At 37.9% G+C, this 18,929-nt stretch overlaps 1 protein-coding gene across 1 annotated transcript in view; it reads left to right on the forward strand.

Moving 5' to 3' along the window:
• Positions 1-3,376: 3,376 nt before the first annotated feature.
• ift122 (intraflagellar transport 122 homolog (Chlamydomonas)) overlaps positions 3,377-18,929 on the forward strand; it is a 32,086-nt gene continuing 16,533 nt past the window's right edge. The window contains exons 1-9 of the mRNA XM_079466955.1: positions 3,377-3,736; positions 4,224-4,290; positions 5,252-5,336; positions 7,720-7,798; positions 8,764-8,840; positions 9,351-9,417; positions 9,535-9,681; positions 15,093-15,168; positions 17,996-18,187. Of these exons, the coding sequence (XP_079323081.1) occupies positions 3,678-3,736; positions 4,224-4,290; positions 5,252-5,336; positions 7,720-7,798; positions 8,764-8,840; positions 9,351-9,417; positions 9,535-9,681; positions 15,093-15,168; positions 17,996-18,187 (849 nt within the window). The 5' untranslated portion in view covers positions 3,377-3,677. The remainder of the gene's footprint in view (positions 3,737-4,223; positions 4,291-5,251; positions 5,337-7,719; positions 7,799-8,763; positions 8,841-9,350; positions 9,418-9,534; positions 9,682-15,092; positions 15,169-17,995; positions 18,188-18,929) is intronic.

Here is an 18,929-nt window from a genome sequence, read left to right on the forward strand (position 1 = left end):
TTGAACAGATTTGCATAATGTTTTAATGGAAACCCGGCTTCTGAGTATAATTGTAGTTTTCCTTGGGCAGATCATGTTGGTATTAGTAACCTAGTAAATAGAACTGTAAATAAAACACCAGAAAGACACCATCAGCTGAAATATATTCAGCACATGAGTTAACATATCCAATTATTCACATTAACACAAGCATAAAAAATTTTTTGCGAATTAAGGGTTTTTGAAATTTGGCACTTTCATCAATCATTTCTGAAACTTCAAAATGCGCATAAAACCAGGGTGATGGAAATCAGAAAAGCCATCATTCTCAGGTACGAAAAGAGAAAGTAACCACCTCCGAGAATAGTGGAAGGGTCCCGAGTCACTTTTGGGGGTCACTGGTTAAATCTTTTGGTGGTCACTGGCTGAAAAGTTTGGGAACCCCTCATCTAGGCAACAGTGGGCATTTCCGTTTTGCATTAATATGTCCCAGTATGTGCATACAGTTTTGCTACTAAAATGTATATACTTTTCCATAAAAAAAACAGTACATACTTTTTGTGCATACTATAAGTAGGCAAATTGGGATGCAGCAATACACTTGCGGTCTTGGCCACTTGAATGCGAGTGCATGCGTCAGGAAGTAAGAGTGCAAGTCTGTCCCATCCCCGAGTCCCAATCTGCATAATATCTGTCCTAAATAGTATTCAAAAATAGAAATAGTTTGCCCAAATCATTGTATGTTGAAACAGTATGTCAAATACTCCCGGATGGTCTACTACTCCTGGTAGACATTTAAAGTGCACACAGACACAGACTCTAACGGCTGATATTACCCACAACTCACTGCGAGTGGGCAGAGTTTAGTGACGCTCATTGAAGTAATAAATATAAGTATGCAGGAAACATCACATCAGAAATACTTAAAAAAGACTTAAATGCAAAGATGGGCTTATTTTGATGACTGTCACTGTTAACAATCACAGTGTCATCCAGGCAACAGCAGCCACTTCCGTTTCGCATTAGTATGTGCCCAGTGCATGCATACCTCATTGTAAAAATGCCCGGCAGGCTGGGCATGTTTCTATCTCCTTTATCCTAAGTGTGTGCTTCTCTGTGATAACCACTGTGTGTGTGTGTCCGTGATGTGTGTGTCTGTGTCAGTACATGTGTGGAGTTGTGTTTTGAATGTGGGTGTGTTTAAACCAATGTGTACGTATTTTCACCTTTTTTGTTTTTACTTGTATAACTTTAAATATTTTGCTTTTAGTCAATATGTTTCATGTACAGTTGCCTTGCAACAATGAACATTTTAAGAGGTGCTATGTAAATAAAGTTTGACTTGACATTAAGTGCATAAGATAAGTAGGTGAATTGAAATTCAGCCCATGTCTTAAAAATGCCCTTAACGCACAACTAAACCGTATCCCATCATGCATCACGTTCTGGATATAAATCAAGAGACTTTTTGCCCGGGTTTTGTGAGATATTGCAGAAAGCTTTGCAGTGTAATACTACTTTTTATGGTTATATGTGTATTTATTCTATGTTTGGCTAACATGTGTTTCCCTTTGTTTTTGTACAGCTGCTTTAATACAATAAAAATAAAGAGCTGTAAAATATATATATATAATAAATCTGACTTGACTATATAATTAGATATCGCATATAACTTCATATTGAAAGGTAAAGTGTTGCATATTTTATTGGTGAAAACAGAGATAGGTTATGTATTTTGTAAAAGTGCATTTGATCACATTAGAAACACCACATTGATTAAGTGTTTGCCCTTAAGTGTGTCTCATCGGGTTAAAAAAAACGGCCACTAGAACACGTCATGAAAGTAGTCAAGGGGTCAATGAGTGGGCTTGATGAGTACGTAATTTTAGAAAGTATTTATTTATGTGCTAAGTTCTTGTTTATCACGTCGTGTCTTAGTGTCTTGGAAGTAGTTTAATTTATCCTGTTTCCTTAGTTTTTTGCCCCTCGCGGGAAGTCTTTGTTTTTGCTGTTTATCCTGCCTGAGTTAAGGTTTCCCCATCGTGGGTATTTTTTATTAATAAAAGTCTGTGTCTGCAAACGCTTGCCTGCAACTGGGTTCGCTCGTATTCCCTGACAACAAAACTGCACCATTTTTACACGTCTCCTCATTTTTCGATTGGATAAATATGTCATTTTATTTTATTAATGAATTGGTTTAGGGCTTATTTGTGTTTTTTAATTATTCGTTTATGAAAGGTGCTTAGAAAGTTGAATTTGTGTATCCATTAAGACCACCCGATTAAAATGATCTTGTGAATTATTATCATGTATTTTATTGTGAGTTAAAAAAACATATAAGAAATATGTAATATTGTAATGGGAAAATATACATATAAAGCACAAACGTTAATAAACTGCAGAAAATTTGCACAATATTAATGCTTCCTATTTTTTAAATTCTAGGAATTGAAACTATGCAAAATATAAAACATGCTCAATTTAAGAACAAAGCAAGGTCAGAGTTAATGTTAAATTAGCTTTACAATAATTTACGACATGTTTAATGGTACATGGAAAGTCGTCTGAGACTGTTTTGCAGTCAGTGAGCTGTATTCTGTCCTGTGGGCTCATGGGATATTTGGGATTCAGCCTCTGTCTTTCTGTGAACATGGTTGCTTGCTGGATTTTATTTGGTTCACTGCTGAAAACTACCCCATCACAGAACAGCTTGTAACAGGCAATGTTATCAAAACACACAGGACACTGTTCATGTTGGGTAAAATTGAGCAGTTGCACAAATGCTGTAAGTTATGGACCTTCCACTCCAACTTCAACTATAGTGCTTTGGTTGGTTACCTGTAATAATATTACCATCTGACCAAACGCATCTGATCCGGGCAGCAAGGAAGCAGCAGCCCTCATTATTCCGTTGTAGGAGCCACTGAGGAAACGGTTGTTGTCGCTAGCTAGCAAGGTTTAGTCAAAGATCCTCTATTTGTTGCAGAAAAGTATCTCAAGATACTGTGGTCACGTCACAGTGAGACCTACATGGATTGGTTGGCAACTTGGATTGTTTTTTTAACAAAAATCATTTAATGTTTAAACAACAATAGCCCACGTTAAAAACAAGCTATTAAAATGTATTAATTTTGGCCTACAAATCAATTATATAACTTTAATAAAAAAAGATTTCAGCAGAGACAAGAAGAAACACATTGTAATTTCCAACATTGTAACCCATCGATCAATTTCTTTGTCAGTGATTTCCTAAGTCTCTAAAAACTGAAAACAAATATATATGTATTATATTAACATAAATTGTGACTTTTTAGAGCTTGTTTTATTTTTAGCACGTGGCGGAAATGGGCTTACATTTCAGAAACAGTTACTGTAGGATTGTTTTTATTGACCACCAGATGACGAAGTAGAGCAGCGTGTCAAACGCTTCGACTCACTAACGCAGTTTGTTGTAAAAGCCTCATTGCTTTAGAAGTTCGCCACATTCATAAATATGATTTGTTCTCTGGTATTTCTTTCGGTTGATTCTACTTTACCTTGATTTTTGTTTCATTTTATATAACTGGCGTCCTTAAGATCATCGTAGAGTCTTTTATTTTGAAAATCTTCATATTTCGTGTTTGTGTCTGGTGTGCGTCGCTTTTAGTGTAGACCTGTTAGTTCGTTTATATTAAACCAAACGCGGCAATTTATCAATAATGAGAGCTGTTCCCACATGGATAGATAAGGTCCACGATCGGGATAAGGTTGAACAATGGTAAGCTGTTTAATTTTTCGATTAACATCAGTAGCGTACGAGTGTGGATGTGGTTAGCAACCGTTGCTATGTAAACAAAATGAACTTCAGCTGCGCTAGACTGAGACAGTAACATTTCTAATAAAGTGATTTCTGCACTGTTTTTGGTTTGGATTTATGTTGACCACGTCAAGTCTTTAAAAATATCTTTAGTCCCATTTTTGTGTCATACTGTAATGAAAACGAACAGCAATGCAACACCCAACTTGCATTGCTGTTCGTTTTCATTACAGTGTGACACCAAAAGAGTACTAAAGATATTTTTCAATTTCCGTTTCCATCGTGGAAATGGTGTTTTCTTTCTAAATTGACTTGAAATGGCAAATTTAATTTCGGACACATGGAAACAGCTGTAAAGAACTATTTGGCCTGGGGTGATTATGCTATTATCATTTTATTTTCGTAATAAATGTAGTTGTTTAACAGTCTCTTTCTTCCGTTGTTTCAGTATTTACGATCTTGCCTTCAAACCGGACGGCACTCAGTTGATAGTGGCAGCTGGAAACAGAGTTCTGGTAAAGCATCTTACCCTTCAAAACCTAGAGTCCTGCTTATCTAGACAATATTTCACATGCATTATTACATATGCAGAATTTTGGAAACCACTTACGTCCAAAATATGTTATTTTGAAGATAATATGCACATATTATGTTTCTACCAATTTATAAATATATTTTTTTCTATTCTAAGTAAATGTGTCTGTACTGCCAGGGGTGGCTAATCTTGCTGCACTTTCCAAACGGCATTAAAGTTGGTCCAGCTTGCATTAGGAGTAGACTTTGACGCTCGTGCATACAGAATGTGCTTCCCCCTTAAAGAGACACTCGTCAGGTCAGACACTTTATGCTTCCTGTATGATGCTGATGTGGACATTTTGTTTTCTTTTTCACTGATAAAGTGAATATGATAAAAATATCTGTGTTTTACATTAAGATCAGTAATATAAAAACACATTTGTGTGAGGAAGCGTAACCGAGTGTGTCACAATAAACATGCAACACACGTCATATACACGTGTACATTCTGGCCAATGAAAGTGTGTCATTACTGAAAAGAGTTAGTGTTAGCTAACAGCGCTCTGGACCTTTATCCCTCTCAGCCTCGTTTTGAAATCAACATGGCGGCAGGCTGAAAAAGGTGCATGCCCTACACCCTTCAAAGAATTCACTTTGAAGGTTCAGCCCTTCAAGGGAGTCGGGCATAGGAATGGTGACCTCCGTTTGGAAAATGCCCCTGGTTCTGAAGGGTCACTCTACTGCAAAGTTTAAACCCAACCAGCTCCAACACACCTGCCTCGTTGACCCTCCAGGATCAGGATAACCCACCCCTGTTTTTACCTGCATCTCGAGAATGTTTGTTAAAAAAGATGAAGGTCGACATAAATGTTTCAAAAGTTAATGTTAACAAAATGTTTTTAAGTTACAGTTATGTAATGAGTACTGGTTTAAAGTACAGATATGTGCAATGTGTTTCAGGTATATGACACAGCTGATGGCACACTGATACAGCCGTTAAAGGGACATAAAGACACAGTATATTGTGTAGCTTATGCTAAAGATGGTAAGTAAATATATAATTGTGTCTTACAGTTTATATGGCCACAGGCGGAGCCAGGGATTTTGGGTGTCCAGGCAGAGGCCAGCAGTTTATATGGGGTGGCAAACAACGCACTTATCTAACCCTTAAATACATTAAAAACATATTTTAGGTGTCCCAAGCAGGCCCATCCTGATCTTGTACACATGCGCATCTATCTTTAAAGTCCCAGTGAAATACAAATTTTAAAGCTTCAACTTAAAAGCATTCGAAATAAAGCTAATGCAGGTCCTAATGTAGCCCTTTAGGAGGAAATTAAACTGCAACTCTTCAGCATTTCACTGTGCTGATAATGAAACAGTGTCTCCATTGTGGCGTAATGTAGTTACAAATGACAGTCCATTAAGTGCAGTACAGTGTTTTTTTGCGAAGACAACACCAGGGCTGAATATTTGGACTTTCTTCTAGTTGTGATTTTCTGTGTAAAGACAAGGAGCCACCAATGCAGTAGTGTTAGTAAACTGCGTGGGTCACTCGCATCACTGAGTTGTCCGGGGTCCATGTCGTCATTGACAAGTTTACACGCACGCACACACACACACACACACACACAACTTGAGCACATTACTATGAGTCACTGTTTGCTGTGACGGATTTATTGAGACTGAAGATGAACGATTTGATATATGAGACGTTGAAAATGAGTCTAACTGGAGGAGTGCAGGATATATCATTTATCTGTGGATTACTTCATACAGTGATGGATCATTTCAAATCCGTTCATAGCAAGAATGAAACAACACGAAATGCGCTTTAATTTGTCGTTATTTTTTATGTGTTGTGTGAACATGAGGAAAAGTGTCCTTAATACACAATAGAATTATCATCATCAAATAATAACACGAGACCTTTCTTTTTTGCTTTAATGAGTAACACTGTTAACAATTAAATATACTGTAAACTTTTTGTCAAACACAATTTCTGTTGGTTCATATGAATTTAGCACCTATTTCGATCATTTGAAAATTAAATTTTTTAGCGCATTTTAATGTAGAAATGTACAAATTATTTGTGAATATTCCCAAACTCTCAGTGCTCAGTGCAATAAGGTGAAAGTATTGGTCATAAACTAAAATGGTTTAAACATACATTTGGAGGGAAATTATTTAACGAATACTTAAATTATGTTGCTTTTTAATAACAATAATTTATTATGAACCAATGTATTAGCAAAAAACTTGTGACTCGTGATCTGAAAGTTATTACCACTTAAGAGTTTAGAATTATTGAGAGCTCCATGAACCATGTGACTGCGTGACGTGCGATCAAAGTGTGCCGTAACTCTATCTTTCAAAAGCTCTGGTCCAAGCCAGTTGGGAAACCAGGGCTGCCAAGTCTATAATTTTCCTGCTTAACTAGACTTCTCTAAAACTTTTGCCGCATGTTGTTTTACAGAGGTTAAAGGTAGAAGGATTTGGTTCTCCAGCTGTCCCTATCTAAATAAAAATGTTGAAATGATGAAAATAATGTTATGTAATTTAAACTCATTAGACTACTTTTGATTGAGCATCTGGCAGGTTGTATTACGCTGATCTGGCAACCCTGCCAAGAATGTCTGTGGACACAGAGCTAGCTGAATGCGTTTGCAGCCGTAGTGATATGCATGTATAATTGTCTGTTGTAGACTTAAGCAGATGATTTTCATAAGATCAAGCGTATCTTTGATGTAAATAATTTTGCATAAATAAAACTAGTGGTTAAAGGTCTTTTAAGTACTATTGATTGACGTTAAAGATTGACTACTCCATTTATATATTTTCGGATTACTTTCTGTGGTTCAGACGGAAACCAATCGTCAGCAACGGTTTACATTAGGGCCCACACGCATGTGGTTAGCTCAGTGTATCTTGTATTTTATAATATAAAGTCTATTTCCCCATATTTCAGAATTTGTGCCAAATTTTCTGCACTTTAAAATCAAAGAAGCGCTCATAATTCTGCAACAAATGATGAGAAAGAGCATCAGCAGTAAAGGCGTTGTGCAGCATGAGACCAATAAGGAATAGCTAAAATCCCCGCATGTAGCTGCACTTCAATGTAGATGTGGTGATTTTGTCAGACAATGTCAAGGTCAGATTTTTTAGCAGCAGTCAAAGTGACTGCTGGTTGTATTAAACATGAGGTATTATTGGGTCGGATTCAGTCACTATCTTATACTCGGTTCATGTTTGACAACAGAACAGAAACAATGTGAGAATTTAGTACAGTATAATGTGACAGCTATAGTGCCAACACTAGTCCAAACGCATGAATGCTAATTCGTATGTGATGTCACCAGCGCTACATGCTCCGCCCCTGCATATGGCTAGCTGTCATTACTGTAAGTCCTTCCTCTCATCTTCTCTAGGAAAACGGTTTGCATCTGGTTCAGCAGATAAAAGCATTATCATCTGGACCTCAAAACTAGAGGGTATCCTAAAATACACGTGAGATATTTTTTTGCTTAAATGTTTATTTTACGATATGTTGTTTTGGAGTATTTCTTTAAACATTGGGTCTCATTCACTAATAATTGCGTACATTTTTGTATTTATACGCACATTTGAACCTCTCAGGAAAAGTTTCGCCCTATTCACAACACATGCGTACGCACATGGATTTGTTCTTACTCTCGTCGTAATTTTAGTGAATTTGGGGTATTCTAAATGAGCGGCCGCGTGCACAAGTTTTGTCATTTGCATAAAACAAACCCAGTCCATCTCCATTAGGGCTTTCCGGCTAACCTTTCCTTTACCACCTGTCGCCACTTAAGTCAAAGTTACTCAAGGTAACCCCATGTGACGCAGTCTACAGACGTGCTCTCGCAATTACTTCCAAGTGTGCAGTCCTCAAATTCAGTTCATACACAATAAAACACCTTGTAGACAGACACAAGGTTTGCAGAGTTCCCGGCTGTTAAAGCACAGTTATTCAGAGAAACCTCGCAGCTCGAGCTATAGTCTAAAGCAGATGTTCTTATTCCTTCACTGTATATGATGAAATCATTTTAAAATGAAATATACATTTACGCGTAAAAAAAAAAAATATATATATATATATATATATATATGAGATGAAACATGCATTTTGTCATTTTGTTTTAGGGAGAGGGAGAGGGAGAGAAAAGGGAAGAAAGAGACTGGTGATTTTTGCATATGTGTGCTTTCAACTGTTCCTATCTTTTCTCTTATAATTAGAATACATTTCCGTACGAAAGATTTTGTGAATCATGATTTGTTCGTAAAGCGTTTGTACGCAGGAATTTTTGCGTCCGCATACTTAGTGAATGAGACCCACTGTTGTTTTTTCTGCTGTAGTTTCACTCTGCATTTAGCCTTAAGCTATGAATAATACTTAAAATGATACTGTAGTACTGTATTGTTGTAATTGTTACATTTTTTATGTCTTGTAGTCACAATGATTCTATCCAGTGTGTGGCTTATAACCCTGTCACACACCAACTGGCTTCATGTTCCTCAGGAGATTTTGGTAAGTGTGTTTGTATAGTGTATATTAACTGGTTGTTCCAGAGTCTCCATGATGGTATGGATCACTACCTGAAACTGAAATACTTTGCCATGTTGTATCAAACACATTATCTGAACATATTAAGTGTTTTCGTTTTTTTTTTGTCAGATATTTTCTCAAAATAAATGGGGATTATTGGAATAGGTACGCAGATAGAACCTCCTATTTGAAAAACCACTTTCTGCCTAGAATTATAAGGTTATATCTGCAAAACATGAATTAAAGCAATCATTTTCAAGCAACACAAACAATTAACTTTTTGACACATCTCTCTACATAAATTAAGCAAGCAGAGGGGGTCATCACAGGGTTATGCTGATTGGATTGCAAATTGCTTGCCGCAAGAGGCAGTGTCACGTGACTCACGTGTTCCACAACAATGCTTAGCTGCCTGCAGATGCACCTGTCTATTAATTGCTGAAACGCAGCCCTAGACAACTTCTCTAATGACATGTTTGCCTTGGACTGCAGGTTTGTGGTCTCCTGAGCAGAAGTCTGTTTCCAAACACAAGGTTAGCAGTAAGATCACATGTTGTGGGTGAGTTATGAAATCTATTTAGTTTTTAAGAAACATCTCAAAGCATTGAACATTATGTTGTTTTTGAGTTGACAACCAGCTTTTTTTCCAATTTTCCATTTTTTGTTGTTATGTCAGGTGGACTAATGATGGGCAGTACTTGGCTCTGGGCATGATGAGTGGGGTGGTCAGCATCAGAAATAAAAATGGAGAAGAGAAAGTGAAGATTGAGCGACCAGGCGGCTCTTCCTCGCCTATCTGGTCCATTGCCTGGAACCCATCCAAGTAAGATACTTCTATGAAATTCTCACCTACATAAACTTTGTCTTTTTATTGGTATTTTCAAAGTTTTACGAAATATAACAACTGAAAAAAACTATCAGATGGACATATTACGCCCCCACCCTTACTCTCTGCTCCAAAAGAGCCCCCAACCCAGTAAACTGTTAAGGTACCCTTAATAATCAAAAATCCAAAAGGAGTTCCTTATTTCATATATCCACAGCTACGACAGCCTCTAGTCTAAGTTCTCGTCCAATAAAATCCGCTTTACACATAATGAATGACACATAATGCACTAGATGGGGAATGATTCAGACAGTGTAATCCTTAACATTAAAGTTACATTAAACATTACATTAAACATTTTAACATTAAAAGGGGGCGGGGTCACTTGATATGTCTCGCACTCTCTGCATTTTTCAGTTGAAATAACATCAACACATCAAATTATGCTGCACGTTCCAATGCATTGCAGTGGAGCTTTAATGTCCGCTTACTTATGCCTACTACCCCTTCTGGTGCATATGTCACCGACAAGGGATCTCCAAGAGTCTCTATCCTGGGTTCTCTTCTCTAGTTGGTTCCAGTTGATATTCATGGTCTTTATATGTGCCTCCAGTTCTCGGCGCCATGTGTTTATCCATCTGCCTCTTTTTCGCTTGCCCTGGGGGTTCCATGTTAGGGCTTGTCTTATTTCTTGATTTCATCCTCTACCAGCAACTGGTTTGTTTTCCGCCAGAGTTCTGGTTTCTGGTGGTTTCTGGTTAACTGATATGAAGGATCTTGCGTAAGCAGTTATTGATGAAACCCTTACTTTCTTGGTGATGGCAGCAGTAGTTCTCCAGGTTTCGGCATCCGTGCAAAAAAACTGCCTTGATGTACATATTGAAGATCCTGACTTTAGTTTTAACTGACAGTTCCTTGGATCTCCAGATATTCCGAAGTTGTACAAATGCAGTCCGTGCTTTCCCTATCCGCGCCCTGACGTCTGCATCTGAGCCCCCTTTTTTATTGATGATGCTACCCAGGTTAATAAAGGCATCCACCTCTATAATTCATACTTTGATCATTTACTGATGTCTCCTTCCTTCAGGATTTTGATAAGATGTCCCTATTTCCTTATTGGCTGGTATTTGTTCCCCCTCCCAGATCTTCTTGAAGAGTGGGTGGAACATCCCTTCCGTTGTTTCTATGTCTAACTTCAGCGCCTTCGCTCGGATGCTGTCTGGTCCTGCTGCTTTTCCATTTCTAAATTGCTTAATGGTCTTCCTAAGTTCCTTTCTTGTGGGTGGGTTGTCATTTATGGGCAGATCTGTGTCAGCTGTTTATTTTTGGTGCTGGTCTATTTAAAAGCTCTACGAAGTTTTCTAGTGTCTCATCTGTTCACTGATTGTGCCCGTTTCCACGGTGATGTTGATTGAGAGCTAGGCGGCTCACCACAAGAGATTATCTCTTTATGTTGGTGCTTCTTTGGGCCAAGCACTTTCTGGCATGTCAATGTAACTGCTTCCTTTATCTCTTTCCCCTTGCTTTGGAGAGTACCATCCTCTTCCAGCAGGTCCTGTATTGCCCTAGACTTGTTTTCGAGGTTTATCTTGAACTCTAGCAGCTTCCTAGTATAACTCTGCAAGGTGGTGTTGTACTACATTTGCACAATGTGTGTTGCCATCTATTTCTTCTTTAGCTTCAGTTTTAGCCTGGCCACCACAAGGTCGATCATGTTCTTTGTTGTGTGATCTGGAGAAACCCATGTGGCTTTGTGGATGTCTTTGTGGGGGAACATGCAACCATGATAATCAAGTTCAATGTGCATAGGTCTGCCAGCCTCTCACCGTTCTCATTCCTAACTCTTAGCCCATGCTGCCCCATGACACCTTCGTAACGTGGTTATCCATTCCAATTTTAGCATTTAGGTCCCCCATCAAGATGGTGATGTCTTTCTCAGGATACTTCTCCACTATAGACTGTAGTCTATCGTAGAACTGATCCTTGTTTATTTAATTGGTGGGTGCATAACGTTGATCGTGATAATTTTCCTCTTGGTAGGGAAGGATGCTGTAATGATTCTGGATCCATGCGCTTCCCATCCTATGAGTGCTCTCTCTGCTTCTTTTGAGAGCATCCGTGCAACTCCTTGTGTGTGAGGAGTGTTGTCCTCTTCATGCCCTGGGTACAGTAGCATCTCTCCCGAGGCTAGTCGCTTCTGTCCAGATTGCGTCCATCTGGTCTCACTAACTCCTAGCAGAGCAAGCTTGTAGTTCTTCATCTCCAGTGGTACCTTGAAAGTCTTTCCTGTCTCCCACATGGTTCTCATGTTCCATGTACCGATGTTAGTTACTCTGGTCAAAGTATGCGGGAGTATCGGCCTTGTAGCTGCTGGGCATCATAGTCCTTGTTGGGGACCCATCACTTCCCAGGGCCGAGTTTACTTGTTGGGGACCCATCACTTCCCTGGGCTGAGTTTACATGTTGATTCCTTGTTTGCGTTTCTATAGCTGGGTACCTTTCACGGGTAGGGGTTGCTGGGCCTGGCTTTGTCTTTCTCTTTGATTGGATGTATAAAACCAGCCGTTGGATTTTGAAATGGAGCTTGGAGCAGACTGACAGTTGAAGGGGAGGAGTTAATGGATGCCCGCCCAAGCCGTCTAACAAATGTCATCTAAGATTGATAGTCATTTGTATTATTTTAGGGGCAAGCAGCACGTCAAAACTACATAATTCCATTACTACTGTTACTATTAGCAACACCCTGTCACCTCTACCTAGGTTAACCTAACAACCACATAGCCACCCCCTAGCAACCACCTATCAACAGCACAGCAACCATCCTGAATACCTTAACAACAACATAGCAACACTGTAGCAACCACCCTGGGTACCTGGGTATCTAGCTTTCTCTGTTTGTACTACTGTCTGTTTTTATCTGAACTTTGTATTTATTCTTTTACCATTTCTACATGTGAAATGTTTTGCTTCACAGCTGCTTGTTGCTTGTCTTTAAAATAAATATGAGATTTTTTGCAATGACATGTCATTTTGTGACATGCAATGAGTGATAGTTCACACAAAAATGAAAATTCTATCATCATTCACTCAGCGTCATGTCCTACCAGTATGAATTACTTTGTTCTGAGGAACACAGAGAAAGATATTTGGATGAATGTTAGAAATTCTCGATTTCTGTGACATCGTTGACTGCCATAGTAGGAAAAATTAAATGGTAGTCAAAGGTGCCCGAGAACAGTTTGTTTTCCTTACTTCCTAAAGTAAAAGATACAATATTTTTTTCCTACTATGGTATGGGATGATGTCACAGAACTGAAAATGGCTAACATTCTTACAAATATCTTTCTTTGTGTTTAACAGAACAAATATATGTATATAGGTTGGAAACAACTTGAGGGTAAATTAATGATGACAGAACTATTCCTTTAATGTGCGATTTAAGTGTCCCGATACATTTCAGAGCCACTGTATATTATTATACTGCTTGATAAATAATGTTTTCTGTATTTTATCTCTCTGATTATACAAGCTAAAATGAATTTATTTGAATGGAGTAGTGTGTTTATTCAACTCAAGGGGGAGATGTTTCACCACTTGTAATTTGTGTTTAGTGCACTGCTCTCAGGCTAAAGTGTCTGTTGAGTATGTGTTTTAGTATATACTGGAACAGCCACTTTTAAGGCCGTAGCAACCACCCAGAGCACCACAGCAACCATCCTTACACATTTCGATAACATTTCTGGAAATGGCAGTTTTTCCATGAAAAGTTTTATTAGTGTTTGTATGTGAGTGTTTATCTTATTTATGTAGTAAGAAATGTTAAATCAACATACAGATGATTTAACTACACTAGGTAAATGTGAAAATAAATCGGCATTGTTAAGCCTTTCAATCTTTTCTTGAAAAATGTTACAGAAATAAAACCTTTCACTGGAGAATTAGACATCTAAATAGGGGGGTGTCATTCTAAAATAAATGTGATTTTCTGTAATACACATTGCTCATAATTATTTATACCCTTTTACAACATCTTATTTTTGTCAAGATAACAGCTTCACCTAAAAAGTTTGGAGAACACCTGAGAAGAGATTGAGACATTTCCTTTATAGAGAATCGCTCCAGAGCCTTCAGATTTCTCCTCTTCAGTTCTCTCCACTCAATCGCTACAGGGTTCAGGTCTAGAAAGTGGGAAGGCCATGGCAGAAGCTTAGTTTTTTGCTCAGTGACTCATTTTTGTTTTTATGTTTATGTTTACTTTCAGGTCACAGTCATATTGAACCTTAGCCTCTTTTATGACTTCTGGCAGGGACAGTCAAGGTTTAGATATTTGTATCTGTTGATATTTGCTAGAATTTATCATTCCATCTATTTAAACATGACATCCAGGATTTTCAGCACAGAATTTGGCTCAAAACATTAAAGATGCAGCATTAGATTTAATTTTACACGTAGGGTACTTTTTTATCCCTGTATTCAGCGAAGCTATCTTGAGTGTTCATTTTTTCAATTCATATGACCAAAGAACCCATCCAGTTTAAAGTTCCAATACATTTACATTTATGCATTTGGCAGACGCTTTTATCCAAAGCGGCTTACATTGCATTATACTATACATTGTATGAGTTTGTGCAATACTCAATAAATCTGTAATAAAATATTTTTTCCCCTGTAAAATTATAGGAAATAAGGATATATGTTAAATTGTTTTCCCCCAATGATAAATTTATGTCTTTTTCTGTAAATGTATCATTTTTTACCATATTTTAAAAAGCAACTGTAAGACGTTTCTGACAGATAGGGCGCCAGAAATAAACTGTAAAATATTTTTCCCCCCTGTAAAATTAAATTTTTCACGTTTTCTTGTAAACGTGTGGTCTTTTTCTATAATATTACGGTTTTTGACTGTATTTCAAAAATTATATAAACAATTCTGAAAGAACTGTATTTTTACAGTTTAGGGTATGCAAACTTTTGAGCCCAACTGTATAGCCACAGTGGCTGGTGAGCAATAACGTTAAAGGGACAGTTCACCTGAAAATGTCAATTCTGTCATCATTTACTCACCTTCTAGTTGTTCCAAATCTGTATACATTTTTTTTGTTCTGATGAACACAGAAAAAGATATCTGGAAGAATGCTTATAACCAGACAGATTTTGACCCCCATTGACTCCCATAGTAGGCTTCCAAATATATGTATCTGTGTTCATCAGAACAAAGACAATTATATAGATTTGGAACAACTGGAAGATGAGTAAATGATGAAGGAATTTTCATTTTTGGTTGAAGTTTCCCTTTAACGTCATGCCCTGCTCGTGATGCATGTTCAGGGTTGGAGGCTACAATGCAGATGTTTATGGGGAAACATTATGTACAAAGTTACATTAATCTCTGTATGTACGTGTTTCAGGGATGAACACAATGATATATTAGCAGTGGCCGATTGGGGGCAGAAGCTGTCTTTCTACCAACTAAGTGGCAAGCAGGTTAGTGTCTGTCTGAAAACAGTCTGTTACTTGTGCTTTTAAACATATTTTTATGTTGGTTTCCTGTTCTGGTTCACCAGTTAGAACATCACTGATCAATCTTGTTAGCACGTTTGTCATTTAATCTGAAAAGGGCTACAGTAATCTGAAAAGGGCTACAGTATGCGTTGGGCTTGTGATCAGAAGGTTGCCGGTTCTAATCTCAGTGCCAGCAGGTCATGACTGAAGGGCCCTTGAGCAAGGCACCTTACCCCTGATTGCTCTGCAGTAATGTGTCACTGTATAAAAACTACTTGTAAGTCGCTTTGGATAAAAGCGTCTGCCAAATGAATAAATGTAAATGTAATGTAATGCTAAAGATTTCACAGAGTAGTTTTTATTTAATTTTTTTATTTCTTAGATATTACATTGCCACTGCAACATTAACATTAATATAAATATGTACATACAGTCGGTATGCCTCCATGGGTTTCTCAGGAACACATCACAGTGCTGCCAACTCACTGGACTGAAATACGTGTTGGTGATTGTTACGGGCCAAAACCAATTAAAAAAGCTCCAAAATTGTTGGTCATGACCGAAAATAAATAAACCACAGAATCCGTCTCTTTTAATAAAAAAAACTAAATAAATTCCACAAACATTCATAACAGGATGATATCAACAAGTATATATACGAAATATGTATAAACGAAATAATTCATTGTAACAGGTATGGTAGCTAAGGAAACAAAAAGACAATCTGACTACACCTGTCCTCCGGGGAAGATCGTACCTTAAAAATAAAAGAAAACGGATTTCCGGGCCACAGCTTCCCTCGCTATTCTTCCAAACTAATCAAAGAGGGAACTAAAAGTATACAAAAATATAAAACGAACAACAAATGAAACTAACAAAAATAAATCGCTGAAGTGAGCAAAGAGCAGTTCTTGTGATCCTCCGAGAGGAACAAAAGGAGAGAGAACAACATTAGGTCAGGCAGATATATAAGGCATCCCCGATAATGTCACTCATCACATGATTGTGGAACAATAATAGATTACACAGACATACGTAACTGTGACCATACATGTGAAATTATGACATGCGCAGTGCATTTGTGCATTCCAGTATGACAAGGCTATAAGGGAAACATCATATGTATATAACCAACACACATTTCTAGTGTTTAATTTGGATTTAAAGTGTCAAATGTGTCATGTCATTAAAGCAAATCGGTTTGATCAAGTTTATGTTTGTTTTAAATGCAGACCCAGGCTCAAGATTGTAGCATGTTTAGGGAGATGTGCAGTGCATTGTGGGGTGCAGTCTTAATTGCTCACCTTATGCTTACCTGTGTAGTCCATGTACTGTGAGACACTGCACAAAACATATTGTTTGAACAAACACTTACGTCCTATAAAACTATCGTCATTTGGCCTGCATTTCCTTCTGGCGTACAGCACACATGGAAAGTATAGTATTAAGGAAAAATGCAATGATCTTTATGGTTGTATTTGTCGCCTCCAGGGGTGTCTGAGCAAACACTCAGCATGCTGTTTACATTAAACTGCGATTAACAGGAGCATGTAAAATATGCAGTTGTCCTCAGCATGGGGGTATTTGAGAAAAGAGAAATGGGGGTGTGTCCCATCAATGAAGGGAAACATATGCTCTGTGTTCTGGTGGTCTGACATTCTACAGCCTACAAATGTATGTACACAGTACAATAAAGGCCATTTAGGAAACTCATTTGGCATAGTTTTGGCCAAGCAATACAGAGAGTTGGATGTAAGAGCTGAAACAAGGGACTAAATGTGGACATGCATTTCCAAATATGAAACATAATCTGTCCACTTGCTTTCTTTTTGCCTCTCTTTTGTTATCATAATGTGGCCAGTCTCGGACTGCAATATCATTATCATCATTCTTATGCACACATTACTAAAACACATCAGACCAGCTAATAACAAATTAGAGCAGTGCAGTGGTTCTGAAGTCACATGTGTGCGATACTTTTTAGTGCCCTGAAAAAATAAATATTATAATTAAGAAATTAAAGTATTTCATATGTTTCTAATTACAAATGCTAGTAGTGTAAGGTTATTACAAGTCGTCTTAGTTGGGGATCCCTACTACTTCTACTGCTACTACTACTAAACGCTAGGAAAGATATGTGACCTTGGATTTCTCCTCGTTCATAGTGAAAGAGAAGCGTGCGCACCTAAACAAGATCGCGAAACAAGATGGCGAAATGTTTGGACATTCGAAAGATTTCCTTCCATTGAATTGCGTTAACAACGCCTTCGACAAAGTTGTACCTCCATCTACTCGTCCTCCAGGGTCTGATCCAAAAACAAGTTAAAAAAACCATCGTCGCCGTGAATGAGTGTTAAGATTTTGCTGTAGATAAAATGTTGTCTCCGCTGGTGGTTATAGCACTGGTGTAGTAAATCTACACTTTGCTGGAGAAGCGTTAACAAACTATCGAACAGCGCAAAAGAACCCATGTAATCCGCCATTGATGTATTTATTTCTCCTTCGTTGTGTTTGGATGTACACGTGCATACCACAACCCCACACCCGTTTAAAAAAGTTTGAGTTATCAGTCCCCTAAAACGCCGTTTCCATGTAAACGGACAGCCAAATCGCATAAATTGTTTTGCGTTTTCACTTGAAAACGGTCTTGTGTAAACGGCCCCTTAGATTCACTTTGCTTTGTTTATGCTACAGAAGTAACAAAATAAGTTTGCAATCAAATTTGTTCCGTTGGCAGAATATGATGGGCTACCTACAAAACAAGTATGATGATTTTTGTTCTTGAGTTATGTTCTTTTTGTCTTTTCAGATAGGGAAGGACAGGCATTTGAACTTTGACCCATGCTGCGTGAGTTTCTTCTCAAGGGGTGAATACATTGTGATGGGCGGCTCAGATAAACAGGCCTCGCTCTACACAAAAGATGGTGTTCGGCTCGGCACCATCGGTGAAAAGAACTCCTGGGTCTGGACGTGCCGTGTGAAGCCAGAGTCCAATTATGTGGTTTGTTTGTCATACAATTGATTAAGATACATTTGGTGAATCTCACAAAAACAGGCCTGTGATGTAAAAAATGAAGTTGACTGCAAGCCAGAGTTTTGCTAGGTAATTTTATCTGGACATGTTATTGACAGTTTTTATGAGATTCACCGAGCGTTTTAATTAAATGAATATTCAAGCCTTTCTGGTTGTCACATCTCTCTATTTAGAAATGCTTATAAATAGTAAGACAGACTGAAGGTGTCAAATCCTACAGCACATGTCAGAATCAGAAAATGAGATGTAAGAGACTCTGGCTGTGTCTGAAATCCCCCCGTATACCCTCATTCACTATTCTATACATGAGTTCACTAATATAGTCCAATTGAAGGACCGAGTGTTTTATGTAAAATATAAATTTCTCATACATTTTATGCAACCAACGTAAGGAAAATAAGCACACCATCCAAAAGAATTGATATTTCAGCATTGTATAACTTTTTTGAAAGAGCTAGTAAAACGGAGAGGGTGAATTCAGACACTCAGTCCTCCAGAAGTGCAGCAGGCACATCTTTTGCAATGACGCCAAAATGCATTCAACTTAAACTTGATGGTGTACATCGGTTGAACACTTGTTATTGCGATGCACCATAGGAGTGCACTCCATAATTTCTACTATAAATTTGGACAGCACTACGTCGGACACAGCCTGTAAGTTTTACGTAGATGTAGTGCATCAGCATAGCTCTTTCTGAAGAGTATTTTT

The sequence above is a fragment of the Barbatula barbatula genome (assembly GCF_947034865.1).
Source record: "Barbatula barbatula genome assembly, chromosome: 11".
NCBI lineage: Eukaryota > Metazoa > Chordata > Actinopteri > Cypriniformes > Nemacheilidae > Barbatula > Barbatula barbatula.